At 43.0% G+C, this 20,350-nt stretch overlaps 1 protein-coding gene across 1 annotated transcript in view; it reads right to left on the reverse strand.

Annotated features, from left to right (window-relative positions):
• PKHD1 (PKHD1 ciliary IPT domain containing fibrocystin/polyductin) overlaps positions 1–20,350 on the reverse strand; it is a 235,758-nt gene that overhangs the window by 151,005 nt on the left and 64,403 nt on the right. The window contains exon 35 of the mRNA XM_066545943.1: positions 6,484–6,634. Coding sequence (XP_066402040.1) covers positions 6,484–6,634 — 151 coding nt within the window. The remainder of the gene's footprint in view (positions 1–6,483; positions 6,635–20,350) is intronic.

Here is a 20,350-nt window from a genome sequence, read left to right on the forward strand (position 1 = left end):
AGAGCCTCTAACATGCATGTGTTGGAAAAAACAAAAAAAAAAGGAAGAAAAACAACCCAAGAAAAACAAAACCCACCAAAATGAAGTAGAAGATTGGGAAGACTGGTGTGGGGAGTTTTTCCTTGCCTCTGTGAAGAAGATTCACACTAGCAGACACAGCAGTTTATATCCCTCCTCAAAAACTTCATTTTAAATAAAAAAAATGATTCTAAAACAGATATTCTCATAATAAATAAATGCAATGTTACTAACTTTCATTTAGCTTGTGATATAGACTGGTTTAGAGATTTCCTGAAATTGGAGGGAAGCAAAGTCCCCATTCCAAAGTACACCTTTTGCATGGAGACATTTCTGAGGCCACACTTTGCAGTCACTGTCAATATAAGATATTTTTCCTAAAGAACAGCTCATTAGAGAGCTGGGATAAAAGTAACATATTTATATTTAGTTCAACTTCAGCTATTCAGTTGCACTTCAAATTTGATTTCATTCTACTTCTTCATGTAAAGCTGACTAAGTTTGAACCCAGCAAACTATGAGAAGAGTGCTGGATCATCTCAAGACATTTTTTTTAATATAAAAGTGGTAGAAGAGTATCAACAAAATGGTCTTATATATCACCACTGTGTCATAACCTTCAACTAGGAAACTTCCTCTACATGGAAGGGGATTTGCAGATTGAAATCTCATCCCTTCACCTGGACTACCTCTTCCCATCACAATGCAGGGCAGATCTGCTCTGGTTGCTCCATGACCAGGAGCAACTCAGCCCCACAGCCTTCAGCTTCCTCTTACCAGCTCCTCTCACTTGCTGTTTCACATGACAAAGCCACAGAATTCCCCATGAGAATTCCCCAGGCTCAGGATCAGAAGTTCTATTCCTGTCCAGCATCCCTGAGTGGCAAACAGCAGGATGCCACTGCCAGAGCTGGAATAGCTTTGCTTGATTCTGGATAGCCAAAAGGCTTTAGAGTGCTGGCAGCCCCCTTACTGCTCATCCTTCTGCTCCAAGGGTGTCCCTGGTAGGGCCTCCAAGCAGGGGAAAAAAAACCAAAAAAATTCAACTGAAATCTTGTTGATCTTGTTGCATACAGAAATAAAAATACAAAGTTCATGAGCTTTAGAAAAGACAATTAATTATTTCATGGATATGTCACCTGCACCCTGTTGACATGCTCACAGGACATTCCAATGAACCATGAAAGTTGTTAGCAGCTTGGACCATGGCTGAACAAGATGCAATTTTGTTATATTGGCCCCATCCAAAAGGCTGCTCAAACCAAGAGTCCAAAATTCATCCTGCACCTCCCTCAAAATGTTCCTCCATGTTCATAGCACACAGGTACAGACCCCAGATTAGCTCTGAATTCAAATGCCTGTGTATTTCCACCAGGACACCACTAACACACTCAAAAGTTAAGGTTGTATTCCAGCATTTTGTTGGATGGACGCCTTAATCCATCTCTGGGAGAGGAATCAGCAGCTGCTTCACTACTCTCAGACAGAATTCATTTCCCCAGCCTGACAAGCCTTTGTTTTTTGGCTTGCTGTGCTCACAGCCATCTGTTCAGATGGCACGTGCTCCCCTGGAAACTGATCAGGCTCTTCCCTTAGAGCCCAGGAGACAAGTAAAAGGCAATTCCAACCAGCATCCCAGAAGATGCTGCCATAGATGTATCTCCTTCAAAGAAATCTTTCTACTTCTTCAGCTCTTAAGGGGCCTCTGAGATACTTAACAACACCTGGATGGATTTGGAAGAGGAGAGATGACTTGGTGGGGAAGAGGTGCAGACACTCCAGGGTGTCTTCAAGCGTGTCTGACATCATCTGGGATCTAACTGAGGAACTTCCAAGTGAGCCTTGTGAAGGCATCAGGTAACACCACCCATGGGGATGCGATGAAAGCAAAGGTCCCTGGGCTGTCATTTCAAGTCCCAAGTGACAGACATTCATTAGGTGCACATTCGGAAGTTCTTCCCTCTGAGGGTGGTGAGGCCCTGGCACAGGGTGCCCAGAGAAGCTGTGGCTGCCCCTGGAAGTGTCCAAGGCCAGGCTGGACAGGGCTTGGAGCAGCCTGGGATAGTGGCAGGTGGCTCTGCCCATTGCAGGGCGTGGAATGAGGTGAGATTTAGGGTCCATTCCAACCCAAACCATTCTGTGATTCTGTGATTCCCTCTTTCCATGACAGTGATTATGGTGCAGCCCCGGTGCTGCCCGGGGTTTCTGCTCAGTCTCTGCCAAAGCTGTGTTCAGTTCCTTGGCCAGGATTAGTTTCCACACATCTGCTCACTGCGAAACGTCCCACAGGAGTCTCAAGAGCTGCTGAAGTTGCAGTAAATCAATTTAATTTTCAAGTGAGAGTCCTGGGAGTCCAATGCGCATCATGCAAGCCCACATGAAACATGATGGCAAAAGAAACCTGCAGTCCACACCCAAACATGAACCAGGGTTTGCAGCTGGGGGAGGATCTGAAAACACCTTAAACTGCTACAGATTCAGGGCCTTAAAACCCTTCCTCCAGGAATGCCCACATCTGTAAGTTGCACTCTGCCAGATAACACTGAATCCCTGCAGAAAAATATACTGAAAAATAAAGAACTGACGCCTTTCACAGTTTTTCATGAAAACAGAGAGGATTCTAAAGCTCTGAGACTAATTATTGAAGGCTCACCGTAACAATGTAGGAAAATATCACACAGTAGCAGAGAGAAATAGAGCTGACTTTTCTTCCTTTTAAATCTCAATTAAAAAATACATTGGATGAAATCTCCCATTAGCTGGTACTATTTGTACATCCCATGTTCTTTCTTTAATTAAAAAACATGCTTATTGCAATACTGCCAGAATCACTTTTATGGTATTTTAATTGTAATGTCTCTGCCTGATTAAAAAAAGAAAATATGAACTGGAAAAAACTGCCTGAAAAAAAAAAAAAAAAGGATCACAATGCTTATCCCAAATGGATTGATCAAAAGAGCACAGAAAACACCATGACAGGAACAGGTTCCAACTGTGCCTACTGACAAGGGATTTAAAAATTAGTTTAAGGAACTAGTTGATGCCATAGAGAAGAAAACAGAGGAAAACAGAGGAAAACACTTTTTCCTTATTTCACTGAATTAAAATCCAATCTTTCTCAGCAGTGACTGAAGCACAGTTTATTTGACAACTACTGAAGTCAGTGTATCAGTGAATATTTGATGCTTGTTGCTAATAGCATCAAAGAGGAATAAAAGACAAGCAAAATCAATATCTGTGTTTTCCCCACTCCCTGATTTACTCACAGGATCCATTCTGGCCAAAGTCTGATCAAAAGGTGGATTACAAGAAATTCAAAATACTCACAGGATTAGAGAATCAAAGCAAAACTGCACGTGGCACTCAGTGCTCTGGTCTAGCTGACATGTTGTTATTTGGTCAAAGGTTGGACTCCATGATCTTGGAGGTCTTTTCCAACCCAAATGATTCTTTAGGTGAAAATGAGTCTTTTCCAGTACAAGGATCAAAGCAATCATCTCCCTTATGCCTGCAAGAGTGGCTACCCCAAAATTGCCTTTGCAAGAGCAACTGCCCAGGTGGGAATCTTCAATTCACCTGGGGTATAACTGAGAGTTTCACCCCAAAATTCATCTTCCAGGGACTCCTGAAAGACCAGACAGATTCTTTTTTTTTTGTCTTCAGACCTTCCTAGACCACTATCATTTCAGACAAAGGCAACAACACATGTCTGAGGTATCAACCCATCAAACACAAAATTCCTCCAGTGTAAGCCCTGTGCAAAGGAAATTTCCATCTGTCCTGGGTTATCATAAATATTTCCATGCTTGTGATGCTGGGATTACAAAAATAACTGCAATCTGCTGAACATATAGAATTATCTACAGTCTGTCTATCTTGTATCTCTTCCCCAATCAGTCTTGTCTGAGCCATTTCACAGCCTGACTATTAAACTTTCCACTCTCAATATCCACGTGTTCCTGCTCTGCTTGTTGAGGAGGAGGGAGAAACTGCTGAGCCCTTGTGGCAGTGAGCAGAACCCAGCTGCCTAATCCTATTTTTCTATTGTTTTGACCTCCAGATCTTCTGCCCAGACTGTCTGGTCATTGCCAGAACCTCTAGGTATTTGGGGCTATATGTTAATATAGCCAAAGAAGGGTCAGTTTAAGGCCACATGTGAAGTTCTTGTTCTGACACTCTTTAAGTAATTCCTGCAGTGTTGAAATCATCAAAAGGGGACAACACAGGGCCAGTATTCAAAATCCTCATGGTGTCTTAAAAAAAGGGGAATTTCAAGAAATGGGCCTGTAAATATGTGTTGGGTTTGCTGGACACAGCACCAGAAAATGGGCAGTGTAGCAGCCGTGTATTCAGTAGTGTTACATCATTTTTCCATCCACAAAACTTTGTATTTTCAGTTTAAGAGTGTGCAGCCAGCCTGATGCTGAGTCATGAAAGCCAAAGGGAGCAGAGCTACAATTTAATCCCATTCTCCAGCTCCAGCTAAGAAAAACTCTCCAGGTAAAACAGGAATGGGATGTTTCAATCAAAGCACATATTGACACCTACCTTAGGGGTTAGGGGTTTACTGCCATGCCCATCTGGCACCTGGGGAAAGTGGTTGATTATTTGATGTGCTCATGGGGTTGGTAGCTGTGCTTTGAGGGATCACCTGTGGTTTAGTTTGAGATGGGTGTCTATAATTCCTAAGATGTTGATGTGTGTTTCTATCAATACAGGAGCCTAAAAAACTCCCCTGAGCTGGACAGCTTAAAAAAAGGGAAGATAGGGAAAGATAAATCTCAGCCTCATTTCAGAATAGATCTCAGGATGTCTTGATTCCAAATCTAACCAAGGCTACACAGCCAGAGAACCTATGGTAGTGGCAGTGGATGCAACAGGCAACTTCACAAAGCTCTGACAAAAAAAAATTCCTGCAGGTTATAATTCTAAAACGTTTTATCCCTCTGTTTGGCATGTAACAATGGAGAAAATAATGACATCTAGAATATTCTAATGCTGCTTTTCTAACTGAATTGACTTTATAAACCAGGCTTCTTGGAAAACACGATAAAGAAGAGGAATGATTTGAATGTCAGATGAGCCAAAGCCATAAAGATACTACTCCAGACTTCATTAAATTCAGTCAGAGCTCCAGTAGCTTCATGGGGGCTGACTCATAGAACAAATGAGCCTTTGAATAGGTCCAAAGCTCAGAGGGTTTCTGCTCCAATATTTTGCCCCAATTCTTCACAAAGTCAGTGACTGAGCCCCAAAATCTTCATCAGATTTGCAGCCAAAAGAAATCTGGTGTTCTGACCTGTCTCCTTTAAAGTATGGCATAATCACAATAAGGTTAAGAATAATCTTGAATCACAGATTTAGAATTTTCACTGGGAAAAAGGATTGTACCAAAGTGTTTCACCTTTTTTAATTTTAAAATCTCAGTTGATTTTTAATTTTGCTTTTAAATGGAAGTGATGTCTGATGTAGCAATTCTTGAAAACCTCTGAGCCTAGACTGAGCAAGTTTAATCAGTTTTGAAAATGTTCTCATGATAGGGATAAACTTGCAAACTTTTTATCACATAATCATTCAAATTTAAAATATAATTGTCAAATGCATGACTTTCACCATCATCCCAAGGAAAACTAGTACCTTTAGTATCATTTTAGTATAAAAGCAATTTTACCAGCAATGATCCTGGTAATCTTTAAAGATATCAAAACTCCTGCTTTCATTTTTTGAGCTCTATTTCAGCAGAGGCTTAACTTTGAGCCAGCAATTTCACCAGCACAACTCACTCCCATAGTATCAGGCATGTATACAGCAGATTCCACAACCAGGATCTAACTTCCAGGGGGGAAGATTTCTGGCATGGAATTTCAAGTCCTTTAAATTCTTACTTTGACACCCACAGAAATATCCTTGTCTCATTCTTATTCTGGGCCTATGTACAGGTAAATCAACCCAGCAAATCCAAGGTTTCCCATCATAACTGTGCTCAGTTATTTACCTACTGCCCACCAGCTGGGCTCTAGGATTTGGGATTATTTACTGCATTTGATTATTTACTGCATTATTTACTGCAATTCTATAATGTCAATAATTTTGTGAAGGTGTTTGTGACACACCTGCCTCAAAGATGCCAAACAGAACAGAGTAGATTTTTGTTATCAGCAGTGCAATTATCACTGAATACTGCTCAGGACAGCAGCAATTTTGGTAGACTGGGGAAATAAAAAAGGGGAAAAAAGGCCTTTTTGCTTATATTGTCATGCCTCAAGCGGCATAAACAATTCCTTCTGCACGCAGAATATTTTAATTCTTGCCCCGTCCCCCATCACTGCCCCCATCTACCGAGAGCAGGCTCAGCCTCACAATCACCTCCTCTAATGCTGGAGCTGGGGAATGGAAAGAGAGACCAGGGCCATGAAAAACCCCATCCCTGGAGGAGGAAGAGCCCCGAACCCCGCTCCTGCAGACCTTTGAGTTGCAGCAGGTTGAGGACGCTGGTGGTGGTCCCCAAGAGCAGGGTCCGGCCGCCTTCTATCGTGACATTATCGCCATCTCGCGGCTGGTGGCCAGCAGGCCAGCTGGAGTCCTCGTCCCACCGGCCACACAACTGCAGGGCAAGCTGCAAAGAGAAACATCCAGAGAAGTTCAAATCTCGTCCCTCGCCATCTTTCAAGAAGCGGGTTTGCTCAGGGAACAGCGGAGGAGATGCCAAAGCCGCGTCCAGCGGTTTGTACAGGATGACTTCCAGAGGGACCCTGTGAAAGGCAAAGGAATAGATGGATATTGGCACTGGAGAGGTGCCTGGCCTTCAGGAATGCTTGTCATAATTTGGGGGTTGCCCCTTGTCTCGTTCTGGTCTGGGGAATGAGGGATTTGCACCAGGTTTCCTCGTGCTTGTCTCTCTCTGCCTCCCGAGAAGAAGAACTGCACTGTTGTTCCCTAGCTATGCCATTAAATAGCCTGAAGAGCTTAGAATTAAAACATCCTGCTGGATGGACAGTATTTTGCTTTAGAGGTTGTTTTTTGGTTGGTTTTTTTTTTTTTTTCCTAAAGGCTCTCCTGCCACTCATCCTCATTTAGACAGATATTCCTTCTCTCAAATACCTTTTTAGCTTTCTCTGCTTATCTGGTGTTATTATTGCCTCTGCTTTGAGGGTGAGCACAGCAGTTCCAAATAAAGCCCTGAATAACTTGAAAACTGCTAATAGACTGACTCATGATGTGCAATAGTGAAGTGATTCCTGAGTTCAAAGGTTTCTCCCCATCTCTATACTTCAAGCATGTACTTTGCAGTGAAGGTTTTACAGAATCACAGAATTATTTAGGTTGGAAAGACCTGAAAGGTCATTTCCTTCTACTCCTTCTGCATGGGCAGTGACACTTCCCACTAGACCAGGTTGTTTAAGGCCCTGATGGTGAATTTCTTGAAGAAGATGTGAATATTTTTGCCTGGACCCCTGTGCACAAGTGTGGACATACACATCCAAAACATATTATTTGGTCTCATATGTGAAACAGCAAGAACATCCTCAACTAATCTGAGGCAGTGGTGGGGGGGAAACCAGACATGGAAATATTTGTGGTCCTCACTGGGCTGTGCTAATCCAAAACTGCAGTGGAAAGAATAACCTCAAGACAAAAGCAAAACAGAGTTACTGCATTTTCAAATGGAGCCCATCGAGTGCATTGAAGCTTTTGCTTGGGAGGTGAATCAATAATGGGGGTGTTATGATCATTATTCTCTTTTACTGTGCTGTTTTCAGGTTTAGTTTCATGTGCCTGATGTTTTATAGAATATTTCCCATAGTGCTGTCCCTGAGCAACCTGGTCCTGTGGAAGGTGCCCCTGCTCATGGACCTTCAGATGAGCTTTAAGGTCTTTCCAACCCCAAACCACTCTAATTACTTAAACGATTATAAACTATTTTAATTATTTTCACCCGGGAATGAGTGATGGTTCCCAGGCTAAATGATACAACGGGTTGATATCCACCCTAGCTGGATGCTGGGATTTCCTAAAATCCATTCTAAGATTTCTCTACAAAGGGAATTGATTCAGTTCAGAGTGAAGACTGTTAACACACAAGGCAGTAAAAAATTCTTGGGAGTTAAAACTCTGGTGTCAGAGGGAGTGAACCACTTCATCATTACCAAAGTAAAATTATTGCATAGTTGCTAAGTCTAGTAGGACAAGTTAAATTTTCATTAGTTTATATAGTTCAGAGATTTAGGACAAATTTCCAGCTGAAAGAATAGATGCCTTTACCCCTTATCTTTCCAGAGAGGCTGTGAATTACTCTTCATTGACAATGCTATGAAACAGATTGCCTAAAATATACAACAGATCCACTGAAAACCAGCTAATTAAACTTGTTTTTATCTCAGAGGAGGGGACAGTTCATAGAAAGGTGTGTACACTGCTTATCAAGCCAGCTGTAGCATAAAATTACAAGTCCAAAAATTCCTGTCTGGCACAAATGCTGCCAATGCTATCAGCATAACACTGGAGGTGGCAGCTGGGAAATGGTGAGATCCACAGGAACATTTGGTTGAGAAGGTTTGCTGAGTGCCTTTAAATCACTCTGGTGTCACCCTGACCCTCTGAAATCACTGAGAACCTTCCAACTAACTCTCATGGGCAAGCAAGGCTGCAAGGAATGTGCCAGACCTTCTTGCTAGCACCACTTGCTAACACTTAGCTGTTGATAGAAGCCCTGCAAGAGTTAAGAATAAACTCCTCTCCTGAATTGGATTTTTTTTTTTTTTTAAGATGGCAACTAGGGATTTCTAACTGGAAAACACTAGCTCTTCATTTAAGCTTCTCTCTATCTAACATCAGTGTTTGAGCCTGATTGGTTCTTTCTGTCTCCTCTTAGAGGACTCAATATCTCTTCAGTTCTCCCAACACCATCTGGCACAAAAATCTCAATGTTCACACCTGACAGTGGAATTACAGAATCCCAGAATGGTTTGGGTTGGAAAGGATTTAAAAGATCACCTTGTTCCACCCCCCCTGCCATGGGCAGGGACATCTTCCACTATCCCAGATTGCTCCAAGCCTCATCTATCCTGGCCTTGGACACTTCCAGGGATGGGGCAACCACAGCTTCTCTTGGCAACCTGTCCCAGGGCCTCCCCACCCTCACAGAGGGAGAAAATGAGTTAATCAAGGCCATAAAATTCTCTGGTTTTCGACCCAGTCCAAACCGAAAAGTTTCCAGTGAGAAAATGCCTGGCTTAATCCATTGTCATGTGCACCATCTGTGTGTGTCTTTGAAGTGATTTCTGATTTGTAAAACCAATATTTTTAAAATATTGTAAAATCACTTTTTCTTCTTTATAAATAAAATTAAACAGATGAACATCGGCTAAATAACACAAGACCAGTAGCTGTTTATAATCACTTGTACTATCCTTGCACTACCACAGAGAGAATAAATCCAAAGAATCTATTTTTAGGAGGAGAAAAGGGGGTTTGTTCAAGGAACACACTTTAAATTACCAGAGCACAGAGTGGGGTTAGAGGGAGGGCAGCTCTGGAGGGACTGAGGAAAGACATCAAACAATTTTGTTTGGTGACTCTTCTCTTGCAGTCCTGCACCCTTCCCTAAGATGAAAGAGCACCTCCTTAAGATCTTTGAGAAGAGGGTGTGGTCTAATGCAAGTTTAGTGAAACAGACACCTGCCCTGAACCACCAGTACTTTTTCCTCAACTTTGTGAATCCCATGTGATTATTCTCCCTGATTTCTGGGAGAAAAGCACAGAGCAATCTCCAGCTGCAACAGAATTCTTAAAATCCTTTACAGAAGGGTGGTGGTGTTTATCTCCAGCTCCACTTAAGCAGCCCATGGTAAAATAACATCAACTAATACACAAATTAATTGCACTTCTCTCATTAAGCAGGGCTGGTGACAGAGTCACAACATCCTTCTCACTAATTTTTTTTCAGACAAGCAAAACTCTATCTTTTTCTATTTTTTCCCCTGCCTGGCACCCTGTATTTGACCTCTGGTGTTTAATGGAAATACTTCTCAGCCTGAAGAGCAGCAGCAGCTGCAGGTGCCAGGGTTGTGGCTGAGTGCCCACCCCACGTGGGCTTGGTGAATGAACCAGAAGGAACCTGCAGAGCCAGGGAAAGCTGTGTGTCAGCCACTGGTGCTGGGCATTCTCCTCCTGTGCTTTTTCCAGATCCGGGAAAAATGGCAGGGAGCTGGAAAATCAGGATGGGAGAAAGAGGAGCTGGCATAAAACAAACCCTGAGCTGTGAAGCTGGAGCTGGCTGGCAGCAGCTGCTGCACTGGGGTGGCAGCTCCACACTCTGGCTTCAGTGTGCACCAGAGCTGGAAAGATGATTGGGAGGAAACAGAGCTTGTGAGACCACAACATCTCTGCAGCCATCTGTGTCACTGTCAGAGCTCGCATCTGAACGTGGCCAATTTCAACGAGGTTTAACAGGAGAAGCAAGACAACAAAGATGCTGCAACCCTGCAGGGTTTGTGACAATCAGTAGATAAATTGGGGCATGAGTCTCTTCTGGCTGTATGCTTTATACAATGTAATAAGTTAAAGAAACAATTATAACCTGAACTGAACAGGTAAAATCACCCCCCAAACTGTTGCAGGATGTGCCCCCACATCACACATCCATAGGAAACCCACTCTGGCAACATTTCACATTTTGAATCCAGCACAGCAGATGGCATTAACACAGTAGGGAGCCAAACCTGCAAAATATGGACAGAAACCTCCTATGGGTGGGAAATCATCAGCATTGGGAAACCCTAAGAAATCCCAGTTGTTCTTGCTGGGGCATCAAAGAGCAGAAGGAGCTCAGAAGGGATCTGACCTGAAAATTCAATGAATAGAATCCTGCAAATGCTTTCCAGCTCTGAGATCCATTTGGAATGTGTCATGCACAAAGGAAATTTTATTTTCTAGGGAAAGATTTTTTTGGGCACTAGAACAGGTTCCCCAGATCAGAGCCCCAAGGTGGATGGAGCTCAGAAGCATTGGGAGAAACCTCTCAGGCACATGATGGGATTTTTGGGGTGTCCTGTGAGCCTTTGAGGGCCAGGAGTTGTACTCAATGATCCCTGCAGGTCCTTTCCAACTCAGAATATTCTGGGATTCTGTGCACAATTCAAATCAAGCCCAAACCTTGGGTAGCAGGCCCATAGCTTGTTATAACACAGGTTAATTTTGGGGAGGTATCAACTCCTTCCCAATCATATCTTCAAAATAACTAATGAACTATGTAACATTTTTGTAGCATACAATAAAAGACACACAATCTCTTTGCAATTCAGCACCTTACCCCCTTTCCTGCCTACTGCACCTTCTTTTTTTTCATTTTCCAGGCAGATTTCTTTCCATTTTATGTTTTTTAGCTGCTGCTGTTGTCAGCCAGGCTGGGGTTGCCTTTCTGTCAGCCTTTGGGGACACATATCAGGATCAGTTTGTCAGCTTGTGCCTGTGACTGCCAGGGCTCAGAAACAGCAGCAGTGACTGCAACAACTGAACAAATAACAGTGAAAAACTTAAATTCCCACCCAGGCTGGTAAAAAATTCACAAAAGAGAACAATACCAAAATGCAAGGTTTGGGCTTTTAAAGGGTTGAGGAAGTCCGGTTTAGATACAGAATAGATCATTTGATCACACTTTGGGATAACTTTACAATTCCCTTAGTTAAGTGGGATTTGTTTACAGTGCAGTCTCAAAAAAGGACTAAAGTAACAATTAAAGGCACAAAGATAAGAGCTTTCATCCTCTCATCAGAAAATGAATTTTAAAACAAAACCAAGAAGCAGTGATTTAGTTAAACACAGACCCTGCTTCCTGCTGTGCTCACTATTCTCCCTTCTTCCCTAGATATAAGGAGAAATTCTTTACTCTGGCACAGGTTATCCAGAGGATCTGTGGCTGCTCCATCCCTGGAATTGTCCAAGGCAAGGCTGAACAGGGCTTGGAGAAATCAGGGATAGTGGCAGGTGTCCCTGCCCATGGCAGGGGTTTTGAAAGAATATGTTCTTTGATGTCACTCCCAACCCAAACCATTCCACGATTCCAGGCTGTGGGTTCCACCTGTGACGTGGCCAGAAGGAGAAACCTGAAAGCAGGAGGGCTTTCCCAGCAGCTCCAGCCCCAGCAGGGCAGTTTTATCCTTTCCCCCAGCCCCAGCTGATGGGACACAAAGCACAGTGTGGTTCCTCCAATCTTTGGCAGGAGGAAGTTTCCCCTGTCCCAGGGAGCGCATCCACGAATGAACAAAAGTTTGGAATGCTGCCCACACATCAGAGATTGACACCCAGGAGAGCAGCCTGGTGCTGACAGATTGCCATTTAACCAGCAAGTACAGAGAGCAAGTGTTCCTGTCCTCAGTCAGCACGGAGAGACAAGGTTAACGTTCCCAGTGATGGAGTGCAGCGCACATTTCCCCACGCCACACACCCAGGACTCCACACCACATTTGAAAACACTTTAATTTCAGTGATGGATGCAGGGGAGCTCACTTTCCAGGCTGTGAACTCTTAACAGCTCCTCAGTTTAATACATCAGGAAAAGATTTACACCCCCTCACCCAACTCCCATCCACCTGAAGGAAAGAAAAACGTATATTTGGAGGAGACAAAAGAGTAAGGGGAGGTATTTTATTATACTAGATGTCTTTTACAAGGGAAGTATTTTCAGCCATCTGCTCTAATTATTCCTCCTGTATTGGCCACCATCTTCATGCAACAATAGAAATAATTATCTCCTCAAGGGCAGAAAAAAATATTTACAGAAACAAACAAAAGTTTATTATCTTTAGCTCCTAGGGAAAAAAAGAAACAAGCTACTTCTTAATGAAGGAGCAATTAGGAAGGTGGGTAGAACATCTATAATTAAACCAGACAAATTGGTGCAGGCTCCTCCCTCCTACACATACTTGAAAGGGATGCAAATGCAAGTTATTTGCTACAGTCAGTAGAATTAACAAGCAAAATGCTGCCCAGTGCCCAAAGAAGCTGAACCTGTCTCTTGGCATCATTCCCTGCCTCTCCTGCCTGTCACACCTCTAACCCTTTGCCAAATTAACTGAAAATACTCACCACAACTGTAAAGCTGTGGAATTTCAATTGGCATGGGGAGGTGTTCCTCTGTGTAACAGCATCCCCGAGACAATTTCAGGATTCTCATTCATTCTGTTCTTTAAGAAGCCTCCTGCCTGCACTTCAGCACTCAGTATAAAAGAAAATGCTTTTTCTATATAAACTAAAACCAGAGGAGTTTTGCAATTGTCTTTTCATTCCCTGTAGTGTATAAGAATTTTGCTCACTGAGAGAATGAAGGCATATACACAGTTTTGCGGGAAAGATGGAATGGGGCCATCCCAAAGAGAACAGAAAATACACTGTGCAAAAACAAGTATAAAGCTAAAGAAAAAATATTCTCTCTACTAAGAGCAAAGCACAATGCCTCATTTTGTGGACAAATATATGGATTTTGACTTCCAAAAAATTAGTAGAATTTAAGTGTTTGTGCTATGCAATCAATAAATTGCCAGACTGAAGATGGTCAAGGAACAGTCAGATCAGGGAAGTGGTGGGATCATCATCCCTAGAAGTGTTCAGAAAACAAATAAATGTGGCTCTTGGGGACATGGCTTGGTGGTGGCCCAGCAGTGCAGGGGGAATGGTTGGACCTCATGATTTTGGAAATCTTTTCCAATCTAAATTATTCTATTCCAACATAAATTATTCTATGATTTTTAAGGCTGAATTCCCCAAGGCCTCTCCAAGAAGTCTCAAGACAGAAGGTACCACCTAATGCTCATTACAGGTGCAAACACCAACCAGGAAGAGCTGCAAACCAGCACACTGGGAACACTTCTTTAGGCAAACCCTGCCCTGCCCATTCCAAAAGGGCCAATTTTTACACAAAAAAAAAAAAAAAAAAAAAAAGGAGACAAACCAGAGATTAAGAATTACCAGTATTTGTAGTGTTTCTCTTGCACATGCATCTAGCAATTCCAGAGAAGCTGCCCTCAAATATTTAAGTTGCCTGCACTAAGTTCTTAGGAAATCAGAGTGCCAAAGAAGTGTAGTGGATCCTAAAATGTGCTCAGCAACACGATAAGGGACATTTATTCATGTGCACATCACTACAGTGCTCCAAATTTGCATTGACTGAGACATTTCCAAGCTGGATCTGAGAGAGAAGAAAGTAAGAGAGAGAGGAGAACCCCTGGAAAAGTTTGAAATGGAAAATCTCTTCTATCCTCCCAGTGAAAGCATCACATTCATCTTTATCACTTCCATTTCAGAGAATCATGGAATATCCAGAGTTGGAAGGGTCCCACAAGGATCATTGAGTCCAACTCCCGGCCCTGCTAAGGACATCCCAAAAATCCCATCCATGGGTAACCTGAGCAGACACTGGTAACCAAACTGGGCAACAAAGGTAGAGAGATAATGGGACCATCTTCTTCTGGTTTGTGAACTAAATGCTTCCAAAAATGGCAGAAATTGTTGCGCTCAAATCACAAATCACTAAGGAAGTAGCTTTAGACACATTCAAAAAACAAACAAACAAATTAAAAAAAAAACAAAAAACAAAACAACAACAAAAAAAAAACACAAAAAAAAAAGAAAAAAAGGAGAAAGCAAAATATCTAGAGAACTGTATGCTGTGAAAAAATTAATCATTTATGCCAAAAGACAATATTATCCCCAAGAAGCCTGGAAGGAACTGTTGCTGTGAATAAACCAAGCATGGAAATGAGCAGAATCCTTCTGAATACACCTGCATGGAGAGACTGGAACAGCTTTCCAGAGGCAAGCTCTGTTTTCCCTTATGAATTAGCATTCTTGACATGACTGCCTGGGACAGGACAAGCCTGGAACACAACCCAACAAACCATTTCCAAGGCCACAAGCTGATATTTTTATCACTGTCTGCATCATCTGCTGCTGTGTAACTTCACTTTACCCACTAGTCCAGCTTTAAAATGCAGGTGGGATTATCCCACCAGGTCCCTCTTTAATTACTCCCAAAGCATTGATACAGCAAGGATCAGAGCTGGGTTCATGGCTGGATATGTGCTGCACTATCCAATTTCTTTGTTTTTAACTGAGTCTGCTTGTACCCTGAGTTAAAAAGAAAGGATTTTTTTTCTCTTTTTCCTATTTCTTTTAATTTTAGCTGTCCTGCAGAAATCTTTCTGACTTCTGCTGAGTTGCACAGGCACAACAAGGGAAGAATCTGGCTGGGCATGTTCTCTATGGGACTGATGAATGACTCTAGTGTCTCCCAAACTATTAGAGGATAAATCTGTTTACACACAAAAAATTGACCTGGGCTGGTGAGGTGGGACTAGAACCAGGAAACTACCACGTCCCAGAGGTAAAAATGCATTTGCAGCCAAGAGCATTAGTAACTCAAGACCATAAACAAGCCACAGCATCATTAATTACTCAGACAGGGGCAGCCGCAGAAGCAGTGAGAAGACCCAAAAGCCAACTGTAAATAGTTCATCGAGCTGATTAGCTCAGGAAAAAAATGAGTGGGCAGTTTTGGAGGTCAGAGGCCATGGTACAAGTCAGTCTCAAGCCAGTTTGCAACTGGACTATGGCATGAGAAACAGCTTAATTCCTGTTTAAAAAAATAATAATCCCAAACAAAACCAGCAGAGCCACTTAAAAAACAACCACAAAAAAAAAAAAAAAGGTTTATTCAGCAGGGGAGTAATCACTGCAATTTTGAAGCACAGAAGGTAAGGCTCCTTGCTCCAGAAGTATTTAATTAAGGACACAGAGGATTAGTTAAATCTAATGGTGCTTTTATAGAGAGGATACTGAAAAGACATCACTGTTGTCAGGGGGTATATCCCAGGTATAGATGAGCCATCTTTGCACACACACACATGTAATGAATCTCACCCAAATTCAATGTAAAATACCAAATAATGCAAGGATATGAACAGTATTAATACACTTCATAGTTAAACAAACCATGAGAACTCTGTTCTCATGTGAGTGTGGTAAAAGACAGGGACCTTCCCAAAGTGCTGTTCTTAGGTCTCTCAGGGTCATGGTGGGAGGATGAGCCTAAAATCAGAAATCTCAATTTCATATATTAAAGAAAGTGCCCTGGAAAGCAGAGGAACTGATGTGGAGCACATGAAGAGCCTTGTTTCACAGAATGTGTATTTTCTTGTAACTCCTTGTTAATTCACAAGAATCTTTACAATATTCATTTACAGCATGATGTTCAGAGACTGATTATTTACTATAGAGGAAACTATCCTAGTACAGAGTTTTAAGCCCAACTTGCTGAAAATCCTCAGTGTAAACACATTGAGGAATTTATTGCAACCTTCCAGTTTAGATGCAACAGAACTGGGTTTTCCTTTCCAGAGCACTGTTAAAGGGCACACATAATTTACACATCTCTCTAAACCAGCCATTTCTCAAACTATGGAGGCTTCTGAGACAAATTAAAAACAGCAATTTAATGGTAATGAGAAAATTACAGCATCAAGTTGTTTACACAAGCAGGATAACCAAGCCTAGTGACTGTGTCAGCCTTTGCACTGTGCAAATATTGTCTCTCAATTGAATGAGCTTGAGTTACACTTACTAATCTTAGAGCAAATATTGCAAATGCAAAGATTAGCTCAACAATTTGCCGACCACCTGCAGGAAAAGTAACCAAATTATGTCCTTATGTGTCAGCAAGCAGGATTTCTGAATGGGTGCTACAGTAAATGAGGTGGGAGGAGTGAGGCTCATCCACCCAACAGTGCCAGGGAGAGCTGATGGTGGTTTTTTTTCGATCAGGCAGGAAGATAAACAGAATAACAGAGATATTTGGGATGGAAGGCACCTCTGGAGATCATCCAGTCCTACCCCTTGCCAAGGCAGGGTCACCCAGAGCAGGTGACACAGGAATTCATCCAGGTGGGATTGGGATTTCTATAGAGAGGGAACTCCACACCCTCCCTGAGCAGCTGTTCCAGTGTTCTGATACCCTCAGTGTAAAGAAGTTCTTCCTCAGTTTGAGGTGGAAGTTCTTGTGTTTTGGAACCCCTTGCAAGAGTCCCAAGTCAGAGGACTGGTGTGGGACCCAGCCTTGGAGTTTCCCTCACCTCCCATGGAAGCATTGGGAATACAGGTGAGTTTATACACAAACCATCTCCATTGGTTTGCTTACAGGGGGTTCAGAGTGATTTACCAGGCAAAGACTGAAAAGTGCTTGGAAGAGGGCAAACTGTGTTTAGGCTACAGCTTGGTCTGTTCTATTCATAAAATACAGCAACCAGACAGCAAAAAAAAACCCACAATCCAAGGACAAACGTTGATTCTGCCTCAATTTCATCCACATCTCCTCAGCACAAGAGTCAGGGCCATTGATTATTACTGGGCATGACCATCCACCCAGGGTAGGGTCCAATGCAGAGCAGCAGCATTCATAATTATCACTGCATCTCAGGGATGACTGCAGGTGTAATGAGGTGCAAAGGGCTTGGCCAGCAGCAGAGGCACAGTTACTTCCCAAAGGTTCATCATAAAATTGGAAAGGTTTGAGTTGGAAAGTTCCTTAAAGCTCATCCTGTTCCACCCCTTGCCATGGGCAGGGACAACTTCCACCATCCCAGGTTGCTCCAAGCCCTGTCCAACTTGGCCTTGCACACTGCCAGGGATTGAGCAGAAACAGATACTCTGGGAAACCTGTGCCAGGGCCTCCCCACCCTTTAGCAAAGAATTTTTTTCACAATATCTAATCTAAAACAACTTTCAGCTTAAGGCAATTACCCCTTGTCCTATTACTCCATGCCCTTGTGAAAAGTTCATCTCCAGCCTTCCTCTAAGCTTCCTTTAAATCTTGAAAGAATCATTTCATCTCACATTGTGCTACAGGGATGCAGGACTGGGACTCCCACCAGCCACCAAGACTTTCCTACTCCTGCAGAAGTTGTGGCAGTGACCAACTGTCGACCTGATTTTTTGAGATTTTCTAAGCCTTCTGATGTTTACATTCTTGTAGCAAACTTTCTCACACACTTTCTGTAAATAACTTATTGTTTTGCATTCTTTTATAAAAGAAGAGAAATTTGATAAACTGTTAGTTTGTCCAGTATCATTGGAGAGGTGGCACTTTCACCCTCCAATCCACTGTCACTTTTAAAAAAACTATTAATGTTAGAGTCAGAAAATAAACTTCCCTTTTCTTCACCTTGAGAGCAGCGGTGTGTGCGCGCCGTGTTGTTTCGTGTCCTGTAGTGACAACCAACAGTGCTGGTGTCTGACTTCTGCAATGGAAACAATCCCACACCTGGCCCTCAGGTAGAGGATCTCACCATGCACAGCTGTTATTTCAGCAATGTGAGCTTTTGGAGCAGCTCCTCCCCAGGCTGCGAGCTTTCAGAGCCCTCTTTCAAACTCAGTGTCCTGTTTAGCTTTAGCACATCAACAACATGCTGCCCTCAGCCTATCTGTGTGCATTATCTGCTGCTCTAATGTATCGTGTACTGAGCCACAGCATCATTACAGGTAAGTGCTCAGGTTTAAATGCAAACATAATTGCATAATGTGGTACAGCCAGGAAGAATAATGCAGGAAATAGAGCCAGCTCCATCTGATAGTGCAATCTGACTGGAACGCTGGCCCTTCGGATCAAACGCGCAGCCCAGATGGGGCAACCAAGAATAAAAGTGCTTTGTGGTATCTTTATTGTCATCATCAAAAACACTTAGCTGCCACAAAGGTAAAAAGGTGAAGATGGGACTGGTACAGAAAAGGTCACAGAAGCAGCAGGGGATCACCATGTTATGGGGGCAAGGACAATGTCACACCCCAGCAAAGGCCACCTTTGTCCTGTCACTCCAAGCTGAATTTGCCAGATCCTAATGGGGTTCTGAGGACTGAGTGGCATTTAGAACACTGGGAACATCCATGCCCTTTTCCTGCAGCCAGGGGTGTCTCTTTAACTCTGATAAATCCAGATAAAGCCTCCCACCCTACTGCACAAGGAGCTGCACGAAGAGGGGAGAACACTCCCACCACAAGACGCCTTTGAAACGAGAACATGTCTGCAGCAGATATGTACACTTTAATACATTTATTTTATGTAGCTAAAATTAGAACTGATTCTTGATGGAACAGCACTTCCTTCTATTTAATTTTAATTTTTTTTCAGTAGTTTGAGCTCACAAAAGACAATTTCAGGGGTGCAGACAGCCCCACAACAGGAGCCAGAAGGCAGCTGAAGTTAATTCAGTGCACTTTGAACCACTTGGCCGGAATAAGAACTCCTCCACTGAAGAGAGCATCACACACGTCATGGGACAGTAACTGCTCTTGCCATTGCAGGAGATTTTAGCCCAAACTTCATTCAAATCAGACAAGATGAGAGCCTATCGTGAGAGAGAACCTCCCCACCAACACACTGCCCTCTGAACTGAGGAGCCTTTGAGTTGAAAGCACAAACTGCTGCTGTTTGAGCTGTAAAAACATCCCTCTGTCTGTAACAGGGCTGTAACAGCTCATCTTTGTTGGGAATACAGATCCCCTGCAATAATACACTCCATGGCCTTCACTCTCTGCCTCCCACACTTGTCTGCCTGTAAATCATTTGGCAGGATATGAAACCCAGGGTCCTTCTACCCAAGGGTCCCTGCTGGCTCATCCTTACCCCAGTATTTGAATTCATACAAAAGCTAAAGGATGCAGATGTGTGCTGAGTAATATTCCAAGGGTGAATTTAGTTTTGGAGACAGTTGGATACCATCCCAGTGCACACACACAAAAGAGGATGTAGATAAAAGTGGAAATGTCAGCTATCACCACCTGGAGAAACCCACCCAGAATTGTTACCCATGATACCTGTACTCAAATCCTTCATGTACCTGACAATCCAGAAACTCCCTCCTCCAGACCTGAAATTGAGCACTGGCTTGGGGCCATGCCAGAGACCAGCATCTGCAGTCCTCTCAGCACGGAAAAAACTCAATTTCTGCAACACTGTCTGGGCCATCTCAGCTTTGAAGCCACATTTTTAGCTCAGTGGCTCCATTCCCTGACTCACCCCATTGGGGCTCCCAAAAAGTCACTGCAGAACAACACTGACTGCCCAACTTCTTCTGAGCCAATTTATTTCAGAGAATCATGCAATCACAGACTGGTTTGGGTAAGAAAGGGCCTTAAAGACCATTTAGATCTAACTCTCTGCCAGAGGAAAGGACACCTTTGACTGGACCAGGTTGCTTCAAGCCCCATTCAATCTGGTGTTGAACATTTCCAGGGATGGAGTAGCCAAAGCTTCTCTAAGAACCTGTGCCAGGGTCTCCTCACCCTC

The sequence above is a fragment of the Molothrus aeneus genome, chromosome 3, assembly GCF_037042795.1.
Source record: "Molothrus aeneus isolate 106 chromosome 3, BPBGC_Maene_1.0, whole genome shotgun sequence".
In the NCBI taxonomy this organism is placed as follows: Eukaryota; Metazoa; Chordata; class Aves; order Passeriformes; family Icteridae; genus Molothrus; species Molothrus aeneus.